Source organism: Elaeis guineensis, chromosome 3, assembly GCF_000442705.2.
Source record: "Elaeis guineensis isolate ETL-2024a chromosome 3, EG11, whole genome shotgun sequence".
Lineage (NCBI taxonomy): Eukaryota > Viridiplantae > Streptophyta > Magnoliopsida > Arecales > Arecaceae > Elaeis > Elaeis guineensis.
In genome coordinates, this window is record NC_025995.2 from 121,176,069 (window position 1) to 121,202,462 (window position 26,394).

The following is a 26,394-nucleotide window of genomic DNA, read 5'->3' on the forward strand; positions in this document are numbered from 1 at the left end:
CTGATTATTTACAGCTTCTTCAGTTGGCTGAGGTCGTCGATCGATGGGAGGTTGAGTCGGTGGATCTCTCCAGTATTTCTCGAGGTAGCTTTATCAAATCAGGACTTCTATCTCATCTCTGAGTTGAATGTATTGTTCAGTATCGTGACCGTGATCATGATGGAACCGATAATACTTTCTTCGATCGCGGTTCCTCGACGATGCTTTCATCGGTGGAGAGTGTCGTAGGTATTCTGCTCCTTCGGTCTTTGTGAGGATCTACGCACAGAGAGCAGAAAGAGGAGTGTAAGAGTCATACCTGCCATAACTCAACCTTGAACTCCGTCGTCGGGGTGAAGCTCGCTTATTGAAAGGTGGCCGACTTGAATCGAATGGAGCTCCTTCTTTCTTCTATTTTTTTTTCTTCTGACCTTTGCCTTCTGTCTGACATCGATCAGAAGCTCCTTCGTCCCTGCGTATATACTTGTATGCATGCTCCAAAAGTTCAACATAAGTCTGGGAGAGAGTTTTGTCCAAAGAATATGTGAATCGATATCCTCTGAAACCTATTTTCATAGTCAATATGGCCATGTCTTCATTGAGATCCTTGACCTCAAGCGTGACCGCATTAAAATGGGCCACAAAATCTCAAAGTGTCTCAGTCTCTCCTTGTTTGATCGAGAAGAGACTGTCAGAGATTCGTGATGGCCTTCGATTGGTGCTGAAGTGAGCCATGAAGGAGTGTTCAAGCTATCCGAAGGAATATATACTTTCCGACTGAAGTCCAGAGTACCGGCTTGTGCAGCTTTCCAAAGAGTCGTCGGAAAGTCGATATACAAGAAGGCGTCGGTTGCCCTCTAAATCATCATGAGAGCCTTGTAGCTCTCAAGATGGTCGATCGGGTCGGTGGAGCCATCATATGCTCTACTTGTGGCATCTTGAACTGAGATGGGATCGGCTTGTCCAAGATGTACCGAGAGAGAGGTTGGATGGTGTGAAAGTCGTAGTCGTTAGAGGACTTTCGACCTTCCATCTGAAGCTGGACGAGTCAGTGGTTGATTTTCTGAAACTTGCATTCGTAGTCGTCGAACCGCCGTTGCTAGAAAACTCTGGGGATAGAACCCCCCGATGAGTTTGAAAGAGAAGCAAAAGGTGTCTGCGGCCGTTTCTCCTTCCAATGTGGTCGAGATGGAAAGGAGAGAGGAAATACCGTGAGTGGTGGGTGGTATGGTGAAAGTGTCGAGAATGTCGCTGTTCGTCTCGATGGGAGAGCCGAGACGGTCGCTCCAGAGAAGGAGAAGGTGATCGCCGTGGATGACGGTGGCTGTGCCTAGACGGCACCGAATGTGCCATCGGTTGCTCCACCGACGGCTGCTGCTAGGTTTGTTGTTCATACTCCGTGAGAACATTCATTTACTGTACAAGCGCAGCGATCTGGACGTCCATGGTGATCACAAGACGTGAGGAACTAGGCTCTGCTACTGGAGGAGGGGGAGGAACCTCTTTCCGATGGGAAGAGCGCCTCGCTGATCCGGTTGTAGTCGAGTATTGGGCTCTGATCTTCGTCATGGTGTATATGATCTTTTCTCCTACCTGGTGCGCCAATATGTTGTGGCCAACTCTCCGTCGTTTGTCGTCGATAACGAGCACCTGCAAGACAGCATCCACACAGATCGGATTGGTGTCTGGCGGGGACCCTCCGATGCTTAAGTCAAAGAAAGAAGTTGGTGAACAGTAGTTTTTGAATGTAGAAAATAGCAGAATTCTGGCCCCGAGATGGTTTATCGGTACTGCTTACTTATCCCCTTTTTATAGATGATTTTGGTATAACCGTCGAGCACGTGGTCTCACTTTTTATGGCGCTAAATTATCAGACCATAAATATAAAATTAGTGGGGCGTTAATTTTCTTTAATAGCCGTGATACGTAGTTGATAACTGTTTATGACGGTTATAGTATATTGAGCAGATTAGCCGGCCATATGTCGATAGAATCGACTATATGTCGGTAGAATTTATGAGCGACCATCGGCTAGTAGTTCTGTTATGCCGACGGTCTAAGTTGTTCGCTGTCGATCGGTATTAGTCGAATCATTAGTCGGTCAGCTGACAGTAAGTCGGTATAGTTCGCTCAGTCGGTCGATGAAGAATCAGAACTGTATGATCAACCGATGCGCAGTTAGAGTCGTGGTGACCAAAGTCGGGGGTCAGTCGGTTTACTCCAACATTACTTAAAGAGGAAGATGAGAGATACAACACTTTTCAGTTTCCACTTTAACATGCATGCAATGAGATATTTAGTGAAAAGGAAAGGTCACTCTATGTAATCTTAGTTGCAAATTTTTTTTTTGAGAGAGTCGGTGCAAGAAAATAGAAAAGAATGAATTATAATGGTAACAAAATCTAGCAGCATCTAAACAAATCAAGTGAGCAATATCCGAAGGGATATTAGAGCTCATAGAAAAATCCAGTTTGGTTCTTGATCTAGCCAAATAAAAATATATAATATCTATCTTCATAGAACATTATTCACATAGAAAAGACATCCTAATGAACAATTGATATTCATTAGATAATTTGGCACTCAAAGGCTCGTGGCTTGGATGGGTTGATTTCTACTCCCGCGTACATGAAGTATTATTTGCTTCGATTTCTGACTATTATAGTACATGACCTCACGATTTTATCTTTCAAAAGATGTCTTATGGAGGAGAGAATATTTCATTATGTATAAATCAAAATCTCTATTGATTCACGATCAATGTGAGACTAATAATTTTTTCCCTCCCATACTACAAGTATGTTAAATTATTGAATCATTGTTAATTTCTACAGTACTTTCCTCAAAAAGTTAATTTCTACGATACTAGGTCATCACTAAATTACCTAAATTAAAGAAAGAAGACTGCATTATAAAAATAGATTTATTATTATCATTTCTATTTCTATTATGTAGAATGCAAATTCGTGGTGTGCTGAACATCGTGTTGAACCACATGAATCCCTACGATGAAGCTCCATATCTTTTGCTAATAAAACACTTAGCGTTCATTTTACATAAATAAATATGGAATTATGGAAAAAAATAACAATATCCATAAAAACTACCAAAACTATTAGGATGATGAAATTGTATAGAATGAAGGACAGGTAGGCCATTTGTGAGTTCAAACCCAGGCTTGGTTGTAATACCGAGGACTCTTGGGCGCTTATGCGGGCGCAAAGCTTGTGTTGGTTGATGATAACTGGTCTAATTCTTTTGTTCCGGCGGATAAGGTGCACCAATTAATATTGGCACATACGAGCCACGAAAACTCATCAATAATGTAACCATAACTATTACTTCATCGAATTTTCAACGTTTATATATTGAATTAATTAGTTCTCCCCCAGTCCCGCTAGCAAGTGAAGCCCAAATTGCACACAGATACATCAAAGCCGTCCATATATGTGATTCGCGTGTACTCGAATGAATCAACTATGGAGGATAGACCCAGGACCCAGTTCCCTAATATCGGCGGACCACGACTCGCTTAGTGTGGCGTTGATGGACGGCCATGACGGCCAAAGGAGTGACTGAAGCGAGAAACCATTGCGTGCCATTTGGTGTGTTCGGGTTGTATATTTCGCACGAAAGTATGATTTTCTTCTTTTGCGACGTCGACCGTCGGATTCCGTAATCTCCGCTTCGAGAGTTATTCAGGCAGCGGAAGAAAGAGATTTGAGTGCTTTGACATTGTGCAACGTGGGAGCCAACGGTTGTTGTCGCGAGAAAGAATCAAAGGTTTTTTTAGAATTGAAATTAAAATAAATTAGAATTAAAATTAGAATGATCTAACTTTTTAAAGTGTTTGGTTGGTGATTGAAATCGAAATAGATGATTTCTATTATTGTTGTTTGATTCATATAAAGATAGAAATCAGAGTCAATTCAATATTTTTAAATTCTTAACTAAAGTTTTAAAAATTAATTATTTTAAAAATTAATATTGAATAAAAATTAAACATAATAATAAGAGATGAAATATTTTATGAAATAAAATATAAATAATTTTATGAAAAATAGAAAAGAAAGTGAAAGAAAAAAATAGAAAAGAAAATGAAGGGAAAAGAAAAAAAAAAAGAGATAAAGGAAGGAAGGCACGGCCCCCTCCGCCACCCTTCTTCTTCTCTACCATAGAACCCCCTCTTCTCGCGCCACGCCGCGGCCCCGCCCCACCTCAGTCTGCACCGCACTCATTGTCTGCGCCGCATCCGACTCTGCGCAACCATCAAGCCCCCTTCCTTCCTCTCTTCCGACTTTGTGCAACAACCAAACCCTAACCCCACCGCCTTCCTCCCACCCAAACCCCTCACCTCTGCTCCATCTCTACTCCGCCTCCCTCACTGCCTTACCCCTCCCAACTCTCTCCGTCTCCATCTCTCCCCACCCTCCAAATCCCTTGTCATCTCATCCTTCCTCGTCCCTCCCGTGCCACCGTCGTCCACCCTCCTCCCGACTCCACCCGCACCCTCTCCTCTCTGCTCGCCCTTGCCCTTTTCATCTCCAAGCTCGTCCTGTCCCTTTTCGCTTGTATCGCCGCCGCCGCTACCGCACAGACAGCCCCATCCACGTTAGAGCTCACGGAGATCTAGGACCTTCGAGGGAGCCTCGCTTGTCTCATGAGGCGTTTCTTCTTCATCGATGGATGATTTTTTTTTTTTATCTCATTCTATTGGAATGAGATTTTGATTCTATTGAAATGAGTCCGAATTTGATTACGGAAGGAATGAATCATTTTCATTCCTCTTTGATATGAGAATCGAAATGAGACTCCTCCCAATCAAATAATTGGAATGGAAGTCATTTATTCCGATTTCTATTTTAGTTCTTAAGGAATATTTGGTTCGTAACCGAAATCAGAATAGGAATGGAAATTGGAATGGTTTGGAATCAAAATCGGAATGGCCAAATCCACTGGAGCTTTTGATTCGTGATCGAAATCGGAATCGGAATTGGAATGGAAAATGAAATCCATAGAAGAGAGTAGGGATTGAGTCCTATATAGATTGAGCCATTCCCATTTCACCTCGCAATCGGAATCAGAATAGGACTCCTCCCAACCAAATGATTGGAATGAGAGTCACTCATTTTGATTCCGATTCCAAACCTCTATTTTTTTTAATCAAGCACCCTCTTAATTATCCCAACCCCTTCAAGTGCTTTGACATTGTGCAAAACGGGATCCAACGGTGATTGCCGCGAGAAAGAATCAAACGTTCTTTGGTGTGAAAGATACAACCCGAACCGTATTTGGTCCGTACATCACCTCTCTCTTCTATAAATTGAGACGTATGTGGTTAGGCTGCCATAACATCAATCAAAGCCCATTTGCTTCTTTCGTCCCATCCACTACTCCAAGAAGGAAGAGCCCCGAAGAGGAGTCGACAGACAACGGAAGTAAGTTCTTCTTTCCTTCCCTGCTGGTTCTTCTTCTTCTTTCAATGGAACGTATTCTTCTCCTTCTTCACCTTCTCCTTGTTGTTCATCTTCTTCTTCACCATCTTCTACAATCAGTTCTTCTTCTTCTTGGTTGAGTTATTGCTGCTTCTTCCTCCACTACTACTTGTCTGAGTTCTTAAATCTGCACTTCTTTCCTCAGGCAGTTCTTCTTGTTGTTGTTGTTGTTGTTGTTTTGAATTCTTGCCTTTGTATCTTGAACATTATGTTGCACTCAAAGCCCTTGATGTTTGTTTTGCAGAGAGTGAGAGAAGAGATGCGGAGAGGCAGACAAGGAGAGCCGACGCCATATGGGCTGTCACCATGTGACGAACTGATCATAGGCATGAGCACGGCGCTCACCATGTCCCTCATTCTTAGTCTGGGGATCTTCATGAGTGAACTCGTCTACTCGACCGACGACTTCTGGACCTTGCTTATGAAGCTGGTGATCACCGTCTCGGTTCTTTTCTTCTTCACAAGTGCTTCTATCCTCCTCATGTGGTGCTTCTGCCCATGCTTGCTCGCCCGCATGATAGCCCAGACTTTCCCCGATCTTGTCAGAGATTATGACCAACACTAAAGGCTTCCGATAAAGGAGGGGGAGGGGGGGGGGAAGATTCTTGGTTTCTTGCTTTCAGCATGGAATATTCAATAATATGACTAAAGAAAGCTACATTGATTTCTTGTATTTTTCTATTTTGTTCTTTTCTCTTTTCTGTTCCTAACAATCCATTTTATCCATCTTTTAGCCGTGCGAGTTTTTAAGTTCCTAGGTATAAATGTGTTCAGCTTTGTATACAAATTTTCCAGATATTAAGTCGCAAAAGAACGGTGGTGAATGAGGGAGCATGCAGTCTTGATCTTGAACTTGGTTTCTGATGTTTGCTCGTACTGCAAGTGGATGCCATATTTGAGTACCAGACATATATAATTGGGACATTTGAAATATGAGAAAGAAGCATCTGAAGCCTAGTTATAATAATTGATTCATTAACGAGAAAGAAAGCTAAGTTTGTTATACTTTGGTCATTACGTTAATCCAGGACCAATTCCAGACCCTCGAAGGCCCAAGTGATCATGTGGAAAGAATCCAGGAGATTTGCACTCCTTACAAGAAGGATCAAAGTACTCATACATTGAATAACTCCATAGGTGACATCAGGTTTAACCAGACTAGCAATCTTGGAATAAGGAGATCATAGGTTACTGCCTCTAAAATGGTTCTGAATGCTTGACCATAGATATAACTCAGATGGACTCAACCACCAAGAAAGTAGTTCAAGCTCGTAAATTCATTGAATTAAATAAATATATTATATAATAAATGCTTAGGCGAGTTATGGCATTTCTTTGAAGAATTTTTGAAGAAAAATGAAAGTAAAGGAAATATACTTCATTTTATCATTTGTCATTTTTGAAATTGTACTAATTTAGAATAATATTAGAAAGTTTCAATACTTTACTATTGGAATTTTATCATTTGTTATTTTCTTGTTTTGGGTACATATTTGTTATTTTCTTTAATATATATATATTTTTCTTACATAATTTTTTTTAGAAAATATAATTTATGATTGTTTCTTATTTGTGCTACAACCAAAGAGTAGTGTAGAAGGTCTGCAATAAAGGTTTAAGAAGTATAACAATTGAAGCAACAATTTACAATAAATATTTTTGCTTGGAAAATTTTTGTCCATCTCCAATGTATTAATTGAACTTATAAGGTGACCATTTTAGAGGAACAACTGGGATGGATGAAACGTTGACATGTCATTTTCATGAAAATTTTTTCTTATTTTAAAGCTGAATGATAGCAAGTAAAAGTCATTTATAGGACCAGTATCAGCTCTCAATTTATTTTAAGATGGATCCTCATCAATACTGAAAGTTAATTAAAATAATAATAATATAAATCTTTTTTTTCAATCCCTATCAATCATGTGTTATCTTAACAGGTTGATAAATCATGAAGAGCTGAAAAAGATGCATACATAAATTTTTTTGATGGATCTGTCTTAAAGCAAATTAAGAACTAATATAAAACCTATAAATAAATTTTCATTTACCGTTAAGGATCTGTATAAAAAATTCCAATTAAAAAACGACCTGAAGTTAATTGCTGACGAATTATTTCTTTAAGAAATCAATAAAATAAAGTTAAATTCAAATTATAGATCGACCTAGATCCCGAGTCACTAGGTCGCCGGTGGATCCATATAGTTATCACTAGTTTATGTTGAACTTGCCTACCAAGGAAAAGACAAATCAAAGTTAAATTCACCTTAAGCTTGAGACTTTGAGCTAGCATTTCATCAAGCTGATAGCACGAAAATGCGTTGGATAATGACTTTGGTGCTCATAATTGGGCCACCTAAACGTTGTTCTCCTTGAATTCAGCCCATGAATGGCTTGGAAATTTCACCGTGACAACCTAGCTAAGCCCAGCCCAGCCCAGCAGGGCCGATCCCCTCTGCTGGGCTTCCGGCTTCCGATTCCGGCTTCTCCCTCCGGCGCCGCAATCCTATTCTTCTTCATAAAAGAACATCCGAGCCAGGGCTCTAATAAGAGCCGCCGCCATCTTCTCCCGTCGTCCATTCCGTCGATGATCTAGGTTTCCAACCATCCCCGCGACCATGGCGCCCAGCTCCTCCAATGGCAACTAAACCCCTAACCCTATTCCGACTCCTGATCCCGAGGGTTCCTCCGTCGAGGACCATGTCTCAGAATCCAAGAATCCCCGGCCCTCCCGAACCGCCATCGCTTCTGGGAGACCCAGCCCGTGGGGCAGTTCAAGGACCTCGGCGACACCTCCCTCCCGGAGGGCCCCATCGAACCCCCGTCGCCTCTCTCCGCCGTCCGCCCGGAACCCTATAACCTTCCCGCCCTTTACGAGTGGTCCGCCGTCGACGTCGACGACGCCGCCACCTGCGCCGAGGTCTACCACCTTCTCTCCCTCAACTACGTCGAGGACGACGAGAACCTCTTCCGCTTCAACTACTCCCAACCCTTCCTCCGCTGGGCCCTCCGCCCCCCGGCTTCTTCAAAGCCTGGCACATCGGCGTCCGCGTCAAGGCCTCCAAGAAGCTCGTCGCGTTAATCACCGCCGTGCCCGCCAGGATCCGCGACGCCGTCGTCCGGATGGCCGAGGTCAGTTTCCTCTGCGTCCACAAGAATCTCCGCTCGAAGCGGCTCGCGCCGGTCCTGATCAAGGAGGTCACCCGGCGGGTCCATCTGGAGGACACCTGGCAGGCGGCGTATACCGCCGGGGTGGTCATCCCGACCCCGGTCGCCACGTGCCAGTACTGGCACCGGCCGCTGAACCCCAAGAAGCTGATCGACGTCGGCTTCTCCCATCTCGGGGACCGGATGACCATGAGTCGCACCATCGGGCTTTACAAGCTGCTGGAGTCCACGGCCACCCCAGGACTCCGGAAGATGGAGTACCGGGACGTGCCCGCGGTTACCCGCCTGCTGAGGGGGTATCTCAGCCGGTTCGCGGTTGCCCCGGAGTTCGATGAGAACGATGTCGAGCATTGGCTTCTTCCGAGGGAGGACGTGGTGGATAGCTACCTGGTGGAGAGCCCCGAGACGCATGAGGTCACCGACTTCTTTAGCTTCTATACATTGCCATCTTCGATCATTTCGAACCAGAATTACTCGGTGCTGAAGGCTGCGTACTCATTCTATAATGTGGCCACGGAAACATCATGGCCGCAGCTCATGAATGATGCACTGATCGTGGCGAAGCAGAGGGACTATGATGTGTTCAATGCCTTGGATGTGATGGAGAACGAGATTTTCCTCAAGGAGCTGAAGTTTGGGCCAGGAGATGGGCATCTCCACTACTATCTTTACAATTATGGGATTAGAAAGCAACTGAAACCTTCCGAACTTGGGCTTGTGCTCTTGTAGCTTCTTGTTCGCTCGGAGATTTTGTTGGAGCTTTTTTTTTTTGTATGTATTCTTTGTGACAATTTGTTGTGTTGTTGTTGTTCTATATATCTGGCCTTTTTCGTGCACTCCACATGTTTGCAGAAATTATAGTATGGCAAGATCTTCCATTTTCTTGTTAGGGAATGTTATAACATTTGTGTTGGTAAATGATGTTTTTTCTGCATTCACTGATACTTGTTTGTGTTGCAAGTAACTTTGTCTCTTTTCTTTCACCAAAAAAAAAAAAAAAAGGAACTTTGTCTCTCATTATGTGCTTGAGCTTGGCTAGTTATAAAATGATATTTTCAAAGCTTGCAAAATATGGTCTATCGTCAAGGTTTTGTATTTTCACAGGCACAGGCCGCTCTGTTCGGGGTTGTTCTTAATATTTTTATTCTACTTGATGCATCAGCTTCCAGGAGGACCGTTCTCTTAATTTGTGGTAAACATTGATCCCCTTATACATTTTTATGCAGATGAAATGGTAAATTCAAGCGATACTTTTGCATACTAAATATCGCATTCTGCTGTCACATTGTATTTCAGTTATGATTAACTATATTAGGGGTTTCATTTGAGCACGTATGATTGCAGCAACTGTTGTTTTCTTCTCCTGCATCATATAAATTTACTAACAGAAGTCAGTGATTGTTGGGTTATAAAAACAGATGGTTTATATTTAAGAGACAATAGGCTCTTGTCAAGTCAAATTTCATGGCTACAGAAGAAAATGAATCTGCATCAATTTGAGATTGCCAGAAACCAAAGTCCAATTTATGCCATCGAATCATATTTTGAATTTTCATTTTGTTAGAATTGGTTTGAGTGCATTTGGTTCTGTAACTAGTATTTTCTCTTCATATAGCCCTTGTGTAAAATTAAGTGGATTTAATTATGTTTGAATCATGAAAATGGATAAGAAATTATCTGGTTTGCAGCAGACATTTATCCACTCCCATCTTTCATAGCATTGTACTAAGCTGGATCTGCATTTTTTAAGATGGTTAGATGTTAAAGTTTTTTAAGATGGGTTAGTTTAGGATGTTTCAATTAGGTCCAAACTGTTCTTGGAGTTATACTCTTCACATGTTTAAACTATATTATTATAATAATACATTTATGGGATGGAGGTATGCCGGGGGATAGGGCTTCTAAATTTTTTCATGATGCAGGACTCCTACTTTCTGTATTATTGTGGGTGGTCCATAAAATAAGCCATTATCTCGTAAGCCTTTGATTGTCTCAATTAGAAAGCTACTGAAGTCCTACAGGGACAGAGTTGTACACTCCAGGGATGAGATGGGAGATTGAATAGATAATATCATCAGGTGTAGGCATAATAATTCTGTTATAACGCATAAGTGACAGTTCAATAGGGAACTGATGATGAGAATACATTAGCAAGATTTTGTGGAATCACTGAAATTACAGAAGTTAAAAGATTTGTACAATGATATATGAAATACTGATTCTTTAGCAGCTCAAATATACTGGTGATGCAATTCAATGTGGAGCTGAAGCAAGAGGTTTTTTTACCAGAATCAGGTCCAACGGTTACAACTGGAAGAGTTACTTCTTGTATATCCAAAGAGCCTTGAACAGGATATAAGGAGAACGCTGCATCATCCTGGAGGTATTAACATGATGATCTTCTAGCCATCATAAAGCCCCTAGTACATATGAACAACACTTGATAATCTTTTCCCCTGAGATTTTAGTACTTGGGGCTAGTTGGTGGCTCACTGCCTCGTTGTCTATCATGGAGGCTGATGCTGTGCTTTCTGCGAGATCCGTAGAAAGATGTTTGGCTTGGATGGGCAAATTGTGTATAAGCTGAGCGAGTTGAGCTTTAGATGGTATCATTTCAAGGGTGTTGGAAGTTACCTTCTCTACCATTGTGGTGGAAGTCACTGAGACAGTGAGACTTCTTTCCCCAACTATGCTACTTAGATGGATATTGATTTATGTTCATATTCTCCTATTTGATGCTAAAATGTGGTCAATCTATATTGGAATTGAATATCTTATTGGCTTTGAATGTTATTGTAATTTCAAGATATTGTTTTGTAAATCACCATTCAGTTACTGTCCTTGTCGGTCCAGTGGATATGGTTGGAGTTGCCCTTTTCACATCTCAGTTAGCTTCATCAATGCATATCTGATAGGAATGCCCATTCAAAATTAAAATAGAAGTCCCCGCCCTTGCCTCAGGATGGCAGACTGGAAGCTTCAGAATAATTTTGCGTTCAGCTGCCTTAAAATAATGTTATAACTCAAGGAAGTCGAGTATCTGCTCAGAATGCTTTCATGGAACTACAAGGGTCACGATAGCAAATATATGCAACACTAGCTGCAACCTGATGTGTAATCGCTTGTGAGTGGGTCTTGGCCTGCCAACATGCTTGTACTGGGAAGTGGACTTGAGTTTGAGGAATAACAAACGAAATACCAGGCAAAAGGTTTTCTATTGGAAGTGGGGACCATTGATAGCAGGCCATGGAGAAGTAATGTTTGATATTAATTTTTGCACAGCAGATACTGAATGGCAATTTGGGTATGTAGTCTGGTGCATTTATTGAAGTCATATTGTTGACTTTGCAGATTAGCAAGCTGTTACTTATGAAGTGGGTAAAAGATGTAGATACACATTTAATAAACTTATAAACCAGCTGAATTTAGTATCATTTGACCATAGATGTTGATGATACTAAATTAATTTGTATTGCCCGGAAAAAATGGTTTATCGCATGATTCCTTGATCAAGAGGTGAAGTATGGCTTCCCTAATTAATATTTGGTCTAAGGTCTCGAATCTCAAAACGAAGCATGATGTTCTGTATGAATCAATCTGGTCCTAAGTTACTTACAATGCTTTACAGAATTACATATTACCTGGTATCTTCCATCTGTGTCTGGTGTGTGAAAGATGGTTCCTGTATTGATTTCTTAATTTTCATTTACAACTCCTACCCTTAGTTTCAAAATGTCATAAAACATGTCAAGACTTGGATTCTGGATGGTCTTCCTTATGAATTAAGAACCAGACTTTATTGTGAAGACTCCTTACACAGGTCATGTACCGATTGCTAGGAATATAGTGGACAGGTCCATTTTGCCTTTTTGTTAAAAAAAATAAAAATCAGTAAATATTTGAAAAGGTTGTTGCGTTTATTTGGATCTATCAAACTGATTACACCTGGGCCTGTATTTGGCTTGGAAGTGTTGATTCAGGTACGGAAGGGTACCTCTGAAATGAAGTGGATAAGTACAAAGGCTACCTTTTGCATTGGGGCTAAAATGAAAATAATCTGGCAATTAAAGCCTATAAAACAAAAATCCTCTTGGTTTTGGTGAACAATATACAATGATCAGAAGGTAAATAAAGGTAGGGCCTGCAAACCATACTGAAGATTTGGCATAACCACATAACAAGTCCTGCTTTTCAAAAAATAAAGTCCTCCATTTCAAATAGGTGGGAGGAAATCTTTCTCAAAAAAAAAAAAAAAAAAAAAAGAAAAAAGGTAAAAATGCGTCGCTGGAAAAACTTTGGACTATATTTTTTCGGCTTCTTACAGTCAAAAAATTGTATAAATATGCATGTAGAATCAGAGATGGCCATTTTTGCTGTCTTGCTCCCTTTATTGTCTGCTCATGCATGCTTCCAATAAAATTTCTCTACTTCAGGAAATCCTAATTAGAAATGACTTTCTGATATCCGTTGCAACCTCTCTCTCAGTTGTCAATATTTTTGACAAGCATATCATATTGGCTACTTCAAGACAGATGTTTTCTTGTCTCTGCCGCTTTTCAGAAACTATCATGTTAGTGCTCGTAGACTGTACAAATATACAGAGTTTACGTTACAATTACAACCCTCGACAACCTACACTCAATGGAACAGACTGTGTCTTCCAAATATAGTTGAGTGTCATCTCCGATCAACTTTGAGTCGCTATTAGATTAGCAGCCTCTGTCAAATGCAACTCTATTTGTAACCTCTGATGGAGTGCTGTGTTTGTCCCCACTCCTTTCTTTTCAATCTCCAACTCTTCCCTTAATGGTATAGCAGCTAGAAATCTATTTATGAACTCTCTGCAGCACTCCTTCCCACTGCAGTGTAGCTCTTTTCCACCTTCATTTCCACCTTTCTCTGGCAACCTATACATCTCCGTGGAGTCATCAAACCTGAGTATGTAGGCTTTATTACATCCTTCAAACAATCTTTCCCCCAGTGTATCAATGACATAATAAGCATTAGCTTCCACCTTAAGCAAAAAGAAGTGGTCATTCCAACTCACGATATAGACCTTAGGATCACCTTCTCTGATGCTGGTAGTAATCTCTTGCCATATATCATCAAAGGACATTGCCCCATGTAATGATTCAAAACTCTCTGGTTGGAAGAACCCAATGAAAGATTTCTCAGGCAAGACAGATATAGGCTTTATTTTTGCTTCTAATATGGTGTCAAGGTCAAAGTGTTTGTTGGGGAAACGGTCTATATAGGACACATTATCACATAACTTTCTCCACTCAGAAGAGCCTTCTCTGATAAGTGCGTCAAACTCTGATCTGGTTGGTGTGTTCAGTCCATTGGAGTGGAGTGCATTAGCAATTACGGCAACGAGGGCAGTGCAAGCACTCTCTCCACCAGCGCTCTCATCTCGCTGGTCGATGGAAGCAAAGAAGACTTGAGTTTTGAGCTTTGTTTCCCTATCTCTGCTGATGAATTCTTTGCCTTTCCAGCTACCAACTGGATCATCATCTTGGTCAGATCCTGATGATTCCTTTTTCTGCTGAGAAAAAACATGAATAATTCAGATCATTCCATCCATATAATCATCAAGATATACGAAAAGCTCATGTTCTAGTAATTACTTACTGTGCCACTTCCGGAAGATTTGTTTTCAAGACAAGAAGAATCCTGGATCTCCCTGCTTTTGCCAGCAATCTTGCTCCTCTTTCTCCAGGAAAGAAATGGTTCTTTTGAAGTCAATCCTGTCTCTGGACTTGATATCCCACTGCCGCTGCTGCTGCCGCTGCTGTTGCTGGCAGCATGATCTTTCTTGCTGTAATCTGCTAATTTATCTTTTTCACCTGCTGATTGGAGCTGATCCAAATCTAAAACTTCTGCATTGAAGATACATGAATCATCGGTTCCAGCCTCATCACTTGTTTGCTCTTCTTGTTGGTTCTCCTTGTCTTTGGTGGGCTCATCTCCATGGGCTGCTGTTCCTTTTGTTTCTTTAGAAGTTCTTGCCTCACCAAAGTTGATGGTCACCTGCATGACCCACACCATCAGCAGACTTTTTAGTATCAAACAGTAAAATGGTTTTATTAGAAACACAAAATCACAGTTTAGCTTTCAATATAGTAGCTGTTGTTGGTTGAAATGATGCTATAAATTTATAATGTTACTTTCATTATATTCTCTCTTTCAATTTTGTCAATCTCATTTTGTATTTATTTTTTGCATATCTTACAATTCTGAAGAGCAGAAAAGGATACTGAAATTAACCCACGGTAATTGTTTCACAGGTGGAGAAAGATGCGCATGTTAAACAACTGGGACCAGCCCAGCATCTTAATGCATGCAACTCTTACCCCCTATAAAATGGTTTTAATCTTTCACACTCTTATGCGGAGGCTGATAGCATGATTTGAAACCAAGATACTTCTTTTTCAACTAAAAGCAGGTCAACATATCATACTGTTTTCATCAATTCTTTAAACATTGACATATTGTTAGGTACCGTATTATATTGATGATTAATTGTCATTCCTTGTACATATTATTATCATGATCACATGTGTATTTAGATAAGAAACATCAGCTTCGTTACATTTCTCTTAATAGCCTCTCCGTTATCCTGCACTACTGAAATTCTGGCATACATGAACAAAAATTAGAGCGTTAGATACAGGGGCTTACGTAAAGTGTGGCCTCCCATGCCAAGCTTCCCATTCGTAAGGTGATGGGAAGCTGCTTCCTTTGGACCTGCAGCTGGGAATCTTTCCCTTCTTCACCTCGTCTCTGTGATTGGTAAGACCTCGCCCACTCTGCTAGGTTTACCATTGCTGTCCCTACCTCTTCCAGTTTAGTCTCCTTCCCTCCTTGTTGATCACGGAATCCCTGGAGGATCAGTGTAAATCAGTGAGTGAAAAGGAAAACATTTTTGCCAAGATATCATCTAATAACCTAAGGAGAAGAGCCTTCTGCATTAGATACTGTGACCCATCATAGTTCCAGTGGACAAATTATATTTGCTACCTGATTCACCAGCATGGCTTAATTTTGGTTCAAGTCTGAAATTTTCAATTCACATTTATTTATTTGATTAAGCTTTTGGAGGATTTTAAGAAAAACAGAAAATAATTGGGAACACAGGCCCAATCCATCTTTGTTCAAACGTCAGAAACTTATGAGATACATTCAGTTATCCAGTATTTCAGAAACTTATTCAGAAACTTATGAGAAACATATGATTTGGAGAAAAGCCTTTCGATGTTTGTAGCTAAAGTTATTCAGTCTTTCAGTTCCACCCAGTTTATTTCCAAAATGTATTCCTTTTTTATTATTATTAGACAGAATTTACATTTTTATATATACATAATGGCTACACTGACTTTCTTTTTTTTTTTTTTTTCTAATGTACTAAAGCAAAATGTAACTAATAATTGGAATAGCACATGGATATGTGGAATAGGAAGACCTTATATTTGCGTTGAAGTATGAACTTTCATTAACCCATGTATTACTAAACATTTATTGGTTTTTTACCTCTGACCTCCACAAATTATTAAATTATGCATGATTTTCCTGCTGTTTCCAATGAAAAATTAACAGTATCTTCTGACAAATTTGAAATTATATTTAATGGATGACCTTCAGACATTGAAATAAAACCAAGGCACATCGTTTTAATCAAAGGTTGAGTCAATCATCAGAAGAAAAACCCAGCCAAAAACTAGGTTATACTGTGAAGGTGTGAAAGAGGGACTTCAAGACCGGTATGAACTGACCATTGACTGGTCACCTCTTCTGGACTGAGTCATTTAACGTTAATAGGTCATGTAACGTTACGTATTATCAAACTAATGACACTAAGTAATAATAATTAATTAAGCAAAAAGAAACAGAAAATAGAAACAGAGAGGACCTCACATATAGGATGGAGAAGAAAACGTCCATGGGGCTGATAGAATCGGGATCGGAAACGGATCGTGAAACGAGCTCCGAATTCCAGAAGCAACATATGTTTGCATCGCCGTCCTCCTCCCAGTCGACGACGCCGTTGTTTCCGACCGCTTTCTCGCGGGAAACGCTCCGGACCGGCTTCCTTCTCCGCCGCATGAGATACGAGAGGCTCCCCGTCCGGCTCGGCCGTTTCCATTGGATCTCTACCGCGGCCACCTTCCCTTCTCCTCCTCCTTCCCTTGACGACGGCAATCCCGCGAGTCTGGTCACCGCCAGCCGCACCTTATGTTTATTCTTCGTCGTCGTCGTCGGCGCCGGAGGGGCCCACGGAGAATATCTCATAACCTTCTTCACCACCATCTCTCTCCGGCGGGCTGGGATATTTCCCTGGTAGCTTTATTCCAAGCTTTTCTCCCTTTCCTTCCCCTCTTTCTTCCACCTTTCCGATGGTTTCTCTTTCGGTACCTTGGGATTTCTACTCTGGATATAAATAGGATTGCTTAAATAAGATGTGCCAGCGCGGGCCAGCTCGGACTTTTCTTTCGCTCGATCCCACGTCAACACGGGCTGGTTTCCCTTGCGTGTCGCTATGCGTGCGAACGCGGTCACGTGGGAACTCAGAACTGGCCCTTCTGTTTTTTTCCTCCCTCGTGGGGTTTGGGAGACGGATGCAAATTTGGGTCAAGCCCCAGTTAGTTTAAGCCGGGCCGGAAGGCGTTCTCGGAGGAGGTGTAGCGCCAACTCTTGGGGGGTTTGGGAGAGGTGGTATTATCTTTCGCGCGAAACAATGGTTCGCCTTCATTCGCGCGAATCCACCGTTGGATCTCACGATGGTTGCTTCGCGATCTGCATGGGCATACATGGACGCGTTCCGAGTGCTCGGTTGGATTTGGGCGAAGTTGCTTGGGACTGGTTGGAAGGACGCGAATGTGATTGGCGTGGCGCATGGTCACGTGGTGCACGCGGTGCAGGAAGAGAAGGGCCCCATATGTCCGGCTTGATCGAATCCAAAAGGCCAGCAGTTGGGACTTTCCCGCACGTAATTAACGGCTTCCGATATGGATGAGCATGGATGGAGCGTCCACCTGGTGGTACTGATATCGTAAGTTATCCACCCGAAGCCCATTCTAGGCCGGCAGCTTTGCTTCGTGCCTTCGTCTGCCCGCGGACTTGAGAGGATTCTTCCTTCTCCTTTGGTCATCCTACAGAATTCTGACGAGAAAGTTGACGGAACCGTAGCTCACGGTGCTACCTTAGCATAGAAGTCTCGGTAACCTTCACGTCACCCAAAGTAAAACTTAGCTTAACCACGATTAACTTCTCGATGATCTAGAATCCCAATAAAGTTCCAATTAAAATTCAGGTCTCCGGTTTAGTAGGCTGTAGCAGCGTTGATCTTCTAAGAAAAACGGTGGTCTTGGTTTGTTTAGCGATGGCATAGACTCTAATACAAGGAGCTAAAATGGTTTTAAGTAGTATACTATACAAATTATTGAAAGAGTTAACGTTAGCTTATGCTAAGCTCTATCAACTTAAATTCTTGTATATGCAATTCTTGGCTCTTAGTTGAGAATTTGAAGATCTGACCGCTAATCAATTTTAGAGTCAGATGAAATTTTAAAGTGATGCAATAATTTTAACTGAAATTTTAAATTGATAAAATAATTTTACAAATATATTGGAGTTGAAATAATCCGGGATATCATCTGAAAAGCTAATTAAAATATATTATTTAGATTTTTTGGCCTTATATAGATATCTAAAAACTACTTAGTCTATTATTAATATTAGACTAATTAAACACATGTCTATATGGATGTTTACATACTTCTCATGTTTTAAATCATGACATTCTCACTAGGTTAAGGGTCTAAATCTATTTAAATCTAATTACAAGTACTATAAAATCTAATCATAAGTATAATAAATTTAATCACATACACCATAATCAATTCGTGGTCGGCACAAAAATAGATCCATAACACAATAACTCCTAAATCTAGCTAGAAAGTATTATTTAGATTTTTTTTGGTCTGGTATAATTATTAAAGATCTATCCAATGTATAATTGATGTCATTTGTTAATTGTTATATGGGCACCTTCTATTGTTTAGTGTCTCCCAAATGACCTAGTTATAACCTCATTATTAGATTTTATAAAAATTTTTTGTGCACCGCTTGCGGTGTAGAAAATCCAACATGGAGTGCACCGTTTTGTCCGATTGATCCACGTAGCTATCGCTTCCCAACACGTATTTAGTGTCAGCAAGTCGGTTTTTTCATTTAAAAAATTTATATGATAAAAATATATCTCTTAAAAAATATGACATATTTTTTTAAAAATTATGATATTTTTTTACAAAAATTATGATACCTCCTGCATAAAAAGGCTAAATTGAAGTGGGATGTCATAATTTTTATAAAGAGATGTCATAATTTTTAAGAAGAGATGTTATAATACTACACAGAGAAAAAAAGATAATGAATATATGCTGAAACAGTATTATAACATCTATTCACAAAAATTATGATACCTCGCTTCAGTTTAGTCTTTTATGCAGGGAGTGTCATAATTTTTATGAAGGGGTGTCATAATTTTTAAGAAGAGTATTTTTGTCATATAAAATTTTTAAATGAAAAAATCGATCTACTGGTATTAAATACACGTTGGGAAGCGGTGGCTATGTAGACCAATCGAATAAGATGGTGTGCTCCACATTGAATTTTCTACACCACAGGCGGTGCACAAAAAATTTCTCTTAAATTTTATATGTTGGCATCTAAAATAAAAAAATATTTTGTTGGCACCTGCATAAGTTGCCAATTTAAAGCTATGGTAATAACAATTTCACAAGCATGGGTGAAACTATTTTAGATCAGGAGATTGCATGGAGCAAATTCAAATCGAGTTCAAATATTTGGAAATGCCATCAGGGCCTCCAATCAAAACTCTGTTGATGGATCTATGATTCTTTATAAACTATACTTTATGGATCTCGTAGGAACTACGCGTTTGACACGCGGTTACGTCCCATTTCTCTCCCTCAGTCGGAATGGGATGGGTCAACCCCGCGTTTATTTTGGAAGGTTGTTTTCGAGAGAGGATGGAAGGAATAGTGTCTCTTGTGCTGGTTTGGGTGAAGCAAGCTCATGATTGGCGGAAACTTGGGCCAGATGTCCGGCTCGATCGCATCCGGCGTTTCGAGAGAGGATGGAAGGAATAGTGTCTCTTGTGCTGGTTTGGGTGAAGCAAGCTCATGATTGGCGGAAACTTGGGCCAGATGTCCGGCTCGATCGCATCCGGCGTGCAGGAGGGTCCGCTGAACACCCAAAGTCTTTAACGACTACCTATAGAAATTCTTTGTGCATCGTCGGTGTAAAACATCTCATGATGTGAAGCACATTATTTTATTTTATTAGATCATATAATCATTATTTTTTAATATATATTCAATATTTATAATTTTATTTTTTATTTAAAATTTAAAATAATAAAAATTTTCTTCTTAAAAATTATGACATTTCTTTTCAAAAATTATGACATTCCTCTATTAAAATTATGATACCCCTTTTCATTTGAAAAAATTATGACATCCTGTACTAATATCATGACATCCTGCATTGAAATTATAATTCTTTCACAGGATATCATAATTTTTGTGAAGGAGATCATAATTTTTATGAAGTGGTGTCATAATTCTGTGAAAGGATGTCATAATTTTTTCGAAAGGAAAGAGGTGTCATAATTTTTTGTGAAAGAATGTCATAATTTTTTAAAAAAAATATCATAATTTTTAAGAATATTTACGACAAAAAATTTCTACGGCTACCTATTGGTTAACGGGGATGGAGAGACTGCATGGTGGCACAAATACGACAGGGGTTGTAACTTTCGTGGAAAAGAACGATACACTTCCTTCAAGCCAATTCTCCATTGGATCTCACAATAGTCGCTTCAAGAGCCGTGAGGCAGATGAATGAGTTTCAGATTGCTTTCAGAACTATTAGAGTATGATTCAATGATAGACGGTGCGAAGGAAGATTAATCATTTTATTGTGCAAAATATACAATCCGGATCCGTACAAATAGCAGTAGGCTGCAGCAGGCCAGGGTTCATCTTCTAAGAAAAACGGTGAAGTCTTGGTTTGCATAGTGATAACATTGATTCTATTCTAAAGCAAGGAACTAGAACTATTTAAGTATTATGCTATATCACATTATCGAGAGTGCTGATATTAGCTTATGGTAAGCTATATCAACTTAAATTCTTGTATATGTAATTCTTGGCTCTCAGTTAAATCAGACATGTATGTTGAAGGTAGAATCTGTCATCCATTTTAGAGCTAGATGAAACGTTAAATTGATGCAAAGTTTTGCAAATATATTGGAGTCATTTGTCAGCTACCCTATCAAAAGATCAAAAAATTAAAAATATTATATATATATATATATATATATATATATATATATATTTTTTTTTTTTTTTTTTCTAACATAATTTTTAGTCCTTGATTTTTTTTTTTTTTGCATTTCATAATTTTTCTATTTTTTTGGTAAAATCATAATATTTCTATTTATCACTAACTAATAAAAGGTCATCTAATAAAGTTCCTAGGTTAAGAGTTCATGTTGACCAATCATATGAGAAATTATATCCTACACTGCAACGAAAACAAGCGATTGTGATTATTGATGCACACGGCCATGTAATGTATGTCGTGTAGGACATAATGTTCTCGATTATAGAGGGAATAGGACTGTGGCTGATGCGTGATCTGGCGTATGATGGGATGGATGGGTCTATTGAACCTCACACGGAAGCGGAACCTTAGTTAAGATATAACTTTGTACGGGATTTGTAGCGGATTAGAATTCTCTATCTGGATTCTTTATCATGTTAAGAATCCTGTTCAAAGACAATACGTATAGCTGGCTTCAGAGATGCAAACCGCATAACTTTAATAAAGATTCACTCGAAGATGCAAATCGCATAACTTTAATAAAGATTCACTCGAAGAAAAGAAAAGATCATCAATCTCCGGCTAGGAGACAATTGAATATTAGGAATACGGTTAACATTGTTCTATATCACCTTCTGTTCACTCTATTTTTTATATGCCGATTTAATGGTTATGTGGTTGGTTTTTTTTTTTTTGGAGATTTAGAGGGTGTTTGGTTCGTAACCGAAATCGAAATGGAAATAGGAATCGAAATGGTTTGGAATCGGAATGGTCAAATCCTCTGAAACATTTGGTTCGTGATCAGAATCGAAATCAGAATTGGAATGAAAATTTGAATCCATGGAAGAGAGTAAGGATTGAATTCTATATAGATTGAGCCATTTCCATTCCACCTTAGAATCAAAATCAGAATAGGACTCCTCTCAACCAAACGGTTGGAATATGAGTCACCCATTCCAATTTTGATTCCAGACTCCCACTTCCTCCAATCAAACACCTCTTTAATGAAGTGAGATGCTGCCCGTTATATAATGGTTATGTTGTTGCCCTGTAATCATTTTGCCTTGTTGCCCTATAATTGTTTTGCCTTATGTTTACCAAAAAAAATGTTTTGCCTAATAACTAAAGCATTATTAACATCCAAAATTCGTAATCTTGTAGAAAACCTTGGATTAAAGAAGCTAAAGCTTGCACACACACAAATACACATATATAATAATCACAGGCTTGCTAATATCTCCTATGAAATTTATTAGAAGTTATGATCATCATAGGAATTTTTTTGGAGTTTGCTTCTCTAGAGCATATGGTAACAGCCTTAGATTTCATGAGGCCTCTCTCTCTTATGTGAAACATGGCCAGTGTCTATTATAGTTTGGTATATGATTCAATTTTTCAATATAATATATTTTTTTTAGATCTTTCTAATTCTTCTTAATGGCTAAAGTGGTTTACATTAATTGAGTCTGGTGATCGTCCTAGATTATAGATCATAAGAAGATTGTAGGATAACAATTATAATAATTTTGAAGGATTTTTCTATTCTTGCATGTAGTATATTTGCTAAAAGTGCTTACATTTGTTTTTGTTAGAAAAATAACTCGTAGGTTCTTTTTTCTCAAACATTACATATCATATCTCAAGTTTATGCCAATTGCAGGAACCTAAAAGAATCTTTGGCTTGATTGCTAACAACACGTCATCTCACAATTTTATACCAATTGCAATAACCTAAAGCAAGCATGTTACTGTCTGTTTAGGCCACTAGGCTGCAATTTTGTTTAGTCATCAGCATATCAATGCTAAAGTATAAGCATAATCAAGGAATCAAAAATCATCTTTTAGTAGAAGCTTTGAGTTTTGTCTATGTTACGGCCAACTCCCCATCATCTGTCATCGGGAATGAACATCTGCAAAACAGCATCCGCACAGACCGAATTTATATCTGGCGGGGAGCCTCTGATGCTTAAATCAGAGAGGGAAGTTGGTGAACAGAAGTTGAATGTAAACAGTAACAGAGGTTTGGCCCAGCGTAAGCTTACCAGCCCTGTTTCCTTACCTCCTTTTTATAGATGAGGTTTTCGTAATCGTCAGACGTGGTCTCGTATTTTATAGCACTAAATCATCGGACCATAATCACGTAGTGGATTGTTAATTTTCACTGATCGTGCCATAATATGCGGTCGATAATCGTTCGTGACGGTTATGGTATATTGAGCAGATTAGCCGACCATATGTCGGTAGAACTGACTATATATCGGCAGAATCCATGCGTGACCGTCGACTCGTAGTTCTGTTATGCCGATGGTCTAAGTCGTCCGCTGTCGATCGGTAGTAGTCGAATCGTTAGTCGGTCAACCGGCAATAAATCGGTACGATTAGTTCAGTTGGTTGATGAAGAGTCCAGTTGGTTGATGAAGAGTCGAAACTGTATATTTAGCCGATGTAGAGTTGGAGTTGTATGTCCGGTCAGTCGGCTTTAGTTGAATCGAAGTCGGTAGTCGGTTGACTTGAGTCGGGGGTCGATTGACTTATCCTAACAGTTGTCCTTCACTCCTAAGTCCAAGGTGAGTCACATGTATATTACCACGTAGTTTGTCACGTTGGATGAAGGGAGTTATTATTATTATTTTTTGTCATATCGAATCCCAATTTTGATGTCATTTTTTTCGAGATATGGGTGATCGGCTATTTTATCATATTGGCAAGTACAGCCATCTGTCACACTGATCGAACGATTCGGTATCAGTTGTCAGTGTCAGACATCATTTCGGAAAGTCGATTCGACGTCTGATGATATGATTCTGACAAGTAGATTTGTTCCATGTGTCCGAATATTATCGGATCGGAATTGTTCATGCAAATAGAGGTGACGTGGCTCAATTTGGAGCAGATGCGTCAAACCGTCTGATCAATGGTCGGTCCAGATATTGCCACGTGTCGTCGTCTAGTAGATCTTCGATTTGATCGCCTTCATCTCGACCGTTGAGAGATCCTATATATAGGGTCACTCTCAGCCAAATTTTCACTTTTCACTACTTTTGGTGCTGAGACTCTGCCGGATTGTTACCCCAATGCCCAAGGTTATCACTCCCAGCTTTCAGATCAATTTTGCCTTTCTTTCGAGTCATTTCTTCTTTCCTCTAAAGTCTTCTGTCTTCTTCAGAGTTATTCTCATGGCTAGGGCTTCTCCTTCTCGGGAAGATCGGTCGGAGAATCCGACTGATGAATCCCAGTCGAGTTCGGATGTGGAGTCCTCTTCACTTTCAGGATCGAATATCGAACGGCTCCGGAAGCAGTTTTATATCCCGGAGCAGTTTCAACTTTTCGTCCCTGGAGCTGATGGTTGGGTGAATAACCCACCTTCGGGCCAGGTGGCCTTCTACGTCGAAGATCTTTGGACGGATCTTCAATTTTTTATTTCGGAGTTTGTCCAAAATATTTTAGATTATTACGGACTTTGCCATGCTCAGCTGGCACCGAACTCGGTCCGGCTGATAATTTGCTTTGCTTTGCTGTGTCGGATGTTGCCAACCATACCCCGTCCTTCTTTTTTTCAAGCCTTCTTGGTCCTCCGACCTCCTCCGAAGGTCCGAGGGTGGTGGTTCTTCAACCTCCAAAAAAGTCTTTCTTTTATCACCAGTCTTCTATCGTCCATTCATAGATGGAAGAACCAATTTTTCTTTGTTTCTTCTTCCTTTCCTTGGGGTTTTCCTTCTCGTTGGGGCGATCCTCGAACCGATCTTAGCGACAACAGCCGGATAGAGATCGACGACCAGGAGGACTTTCACCGGCTGAAGGACATATCGGTGCCAAAGCAGAAAGAACTTATAATCGAACAGGCCTTTTATGATGTCGACCTTAGTTCGATTCCTCGTCTAGGTATAGTATAGTTGGTCGGTTATTTCTGACTTTCCTTTTATTTGCTGAATTGTACTGATCTCCATTGTAATTGCAGCCATACAGCAGAGGGTGCGAGTGTCGAATACCGACATTCATGTGCATGCTGCCAAGAAAAGGACAGCATCTGAGGCCAAGCCTTCACGATCACCGAAGAGGCATCAAGCACCGGCTCCAGTCAGCGTTTCGACGTCAGCCGTGGAACCCGATGCCCCATCGACATCGGTTCCTAAACCAGTCTTGGCACTGTCAGCTTCGACAGTGCTCTCTACTGCATCGTCCGAGGAAAGGGCGGTGAGGGAAACTACCGAAACAACATCGATAGTTCCGCCACCTGAGGTTCGGGCCGAGGCGAGAGAGTCCGAACAATCTACGGCTGCACCAGTTGCTCATTCAATTGGGGCGCAGTCAAGTTCAAGCTTTCTCTCGCTTTCAAACGTAGGGCCACTGACAGAAGGCAAAAATCAATCACCACTTAATTTATTGTATATAATTTCTAATGACCGCTAAACCTTGACATTACAATAAGTGAAAAACATTAGATATCCAATTGAAATGATGGAAATTAATCTTTCCAAGAAATTGCTCAAACTCCTAATTGAACTTATATGACGTATATGGAGCATTGTTATGCCGGGGCTAATGAATCTGTGCACGTTTGGCTGAAACCTTAATGTTTTGGCGCATAGTTTTTGTCATCAACATGTTTGAATTTTACAAAACAACACAGTTTTAAGTACAAATTGGTTGGGCTTCAATAAGCATAATGCACTAGGTGGGAAGCATCACATACAAAGGTACATAATGGAGAAAACTTAAAATGCATGCATGGTAATGCTTTCCAGTAATGGTGATTGGGCTTAAAAGGCTATAGTTTATCGATTTTTATTCCATGGTTATGGTCAAAATTAGTGCATCATTTATGTGCGGAAAAGCATCCACGCTATATGAGATACATGCAAATTACAATCATCTGCTCAACAAGTTTCTCTTTAGTATTTTGTGGGATTATGCTGCAACAATCAACACTTTAAAGCCACAAAGCTTAATGTTATGAGTGGACCATTTATCTATACGTTTCGGCAGCCACACGCATGCGTGGATGTATGGGTGTGCATGTGCATGTGTGTGCGTGTGCATGCATGCATGTGCACCAATGTATTAGAAAAAGGATATAGCTAGTTAATGCAAAAATTAAGTATCTAGTAATTATGTGTAAGTATCCCATTCATGATCCATCTTGCATGCCAAGTCTGCTAAAGATTTTTGGCACACAATCCTTGAAGTAGTACTTTGTCTAAGAATAATAAAATTTGTCTACTAGCATCCTATTCCAACAAGTTTCACATTCAACCCCTCCAAACATATTCAAATCTGTACAAGAGCAGTGGACGGCCCTTCCCCCTAAATAATTATTACCTGAGAACTAACTTTGCTTTGTAGA

The 26,394-nt window shown here is 40.1% G+C and overlaps 2 protein-coding genes across 5 annotated transcripts; one reads left to right on the forward strand and one right to left on the reverse strand.

The window, feature by feature from the left end:
* The first annotated feature begins 7,922 nt into the window (after window positions 1–7,922).
* On the forward strand, window positions 7,923–9,531 carry LOC105040467 (glycylpeptide N-tetradecanoyltransferase 1). The gene is given in 3 exon segments (XM_019849078.3): window positions 7,923–8,168; window positions 8,171–8,482; window positions 8,485–9,531. Coding segments are annotated over 3 exon segments (1,275 nt in total). The 5' UTR covers window positions 7,923–8,092; the 3' UTR covers window positions 9,372–9,531.
* Window positions 9,532–12,657: 3,126 nt separating this feature from the next.
* LOC105040466 (uncharacterized) lies at window positions 12,658–17,060 on the reverse strand. 4 transcript variants are annotated; one of them, XM_010917001.4, is made up of 4 exons: window positions 16,557–17,060; window positions 15,324–15,524; window positions 14,274–14,672; window positions 12,658–14,184 (listed from the first exon to the last, which is right to left on the reverse strand). In XM_010917001.4, the coding sequence occupies exons 1-4, from the start codon at window positions 16,947–16,949 to the stop codon at window positions 13,330–13,332; spliced, it is 1,848 nt and encodes a 615-aa protein (XP_010915303.1). In that variant the 5' UTR covers window positions 16,950–17,060; the 3' UTR covers window positions 12,658–13,329. The 4 variants fall into 4 exon arrangements, with proteins under 4 accessions (XP_010915303.1, XP_010915302.1, XP_073110824.1 ...); XM_010917000.4 differs by having other exon boundaries at window positions 12,658–14,187; XM_073254723.1 differs by having other exon boundaries at window positions 16,552–17,060.
* Between the last annotated feature and the right edge of the window lie 9,334 nt (window positions 17,061–26,394).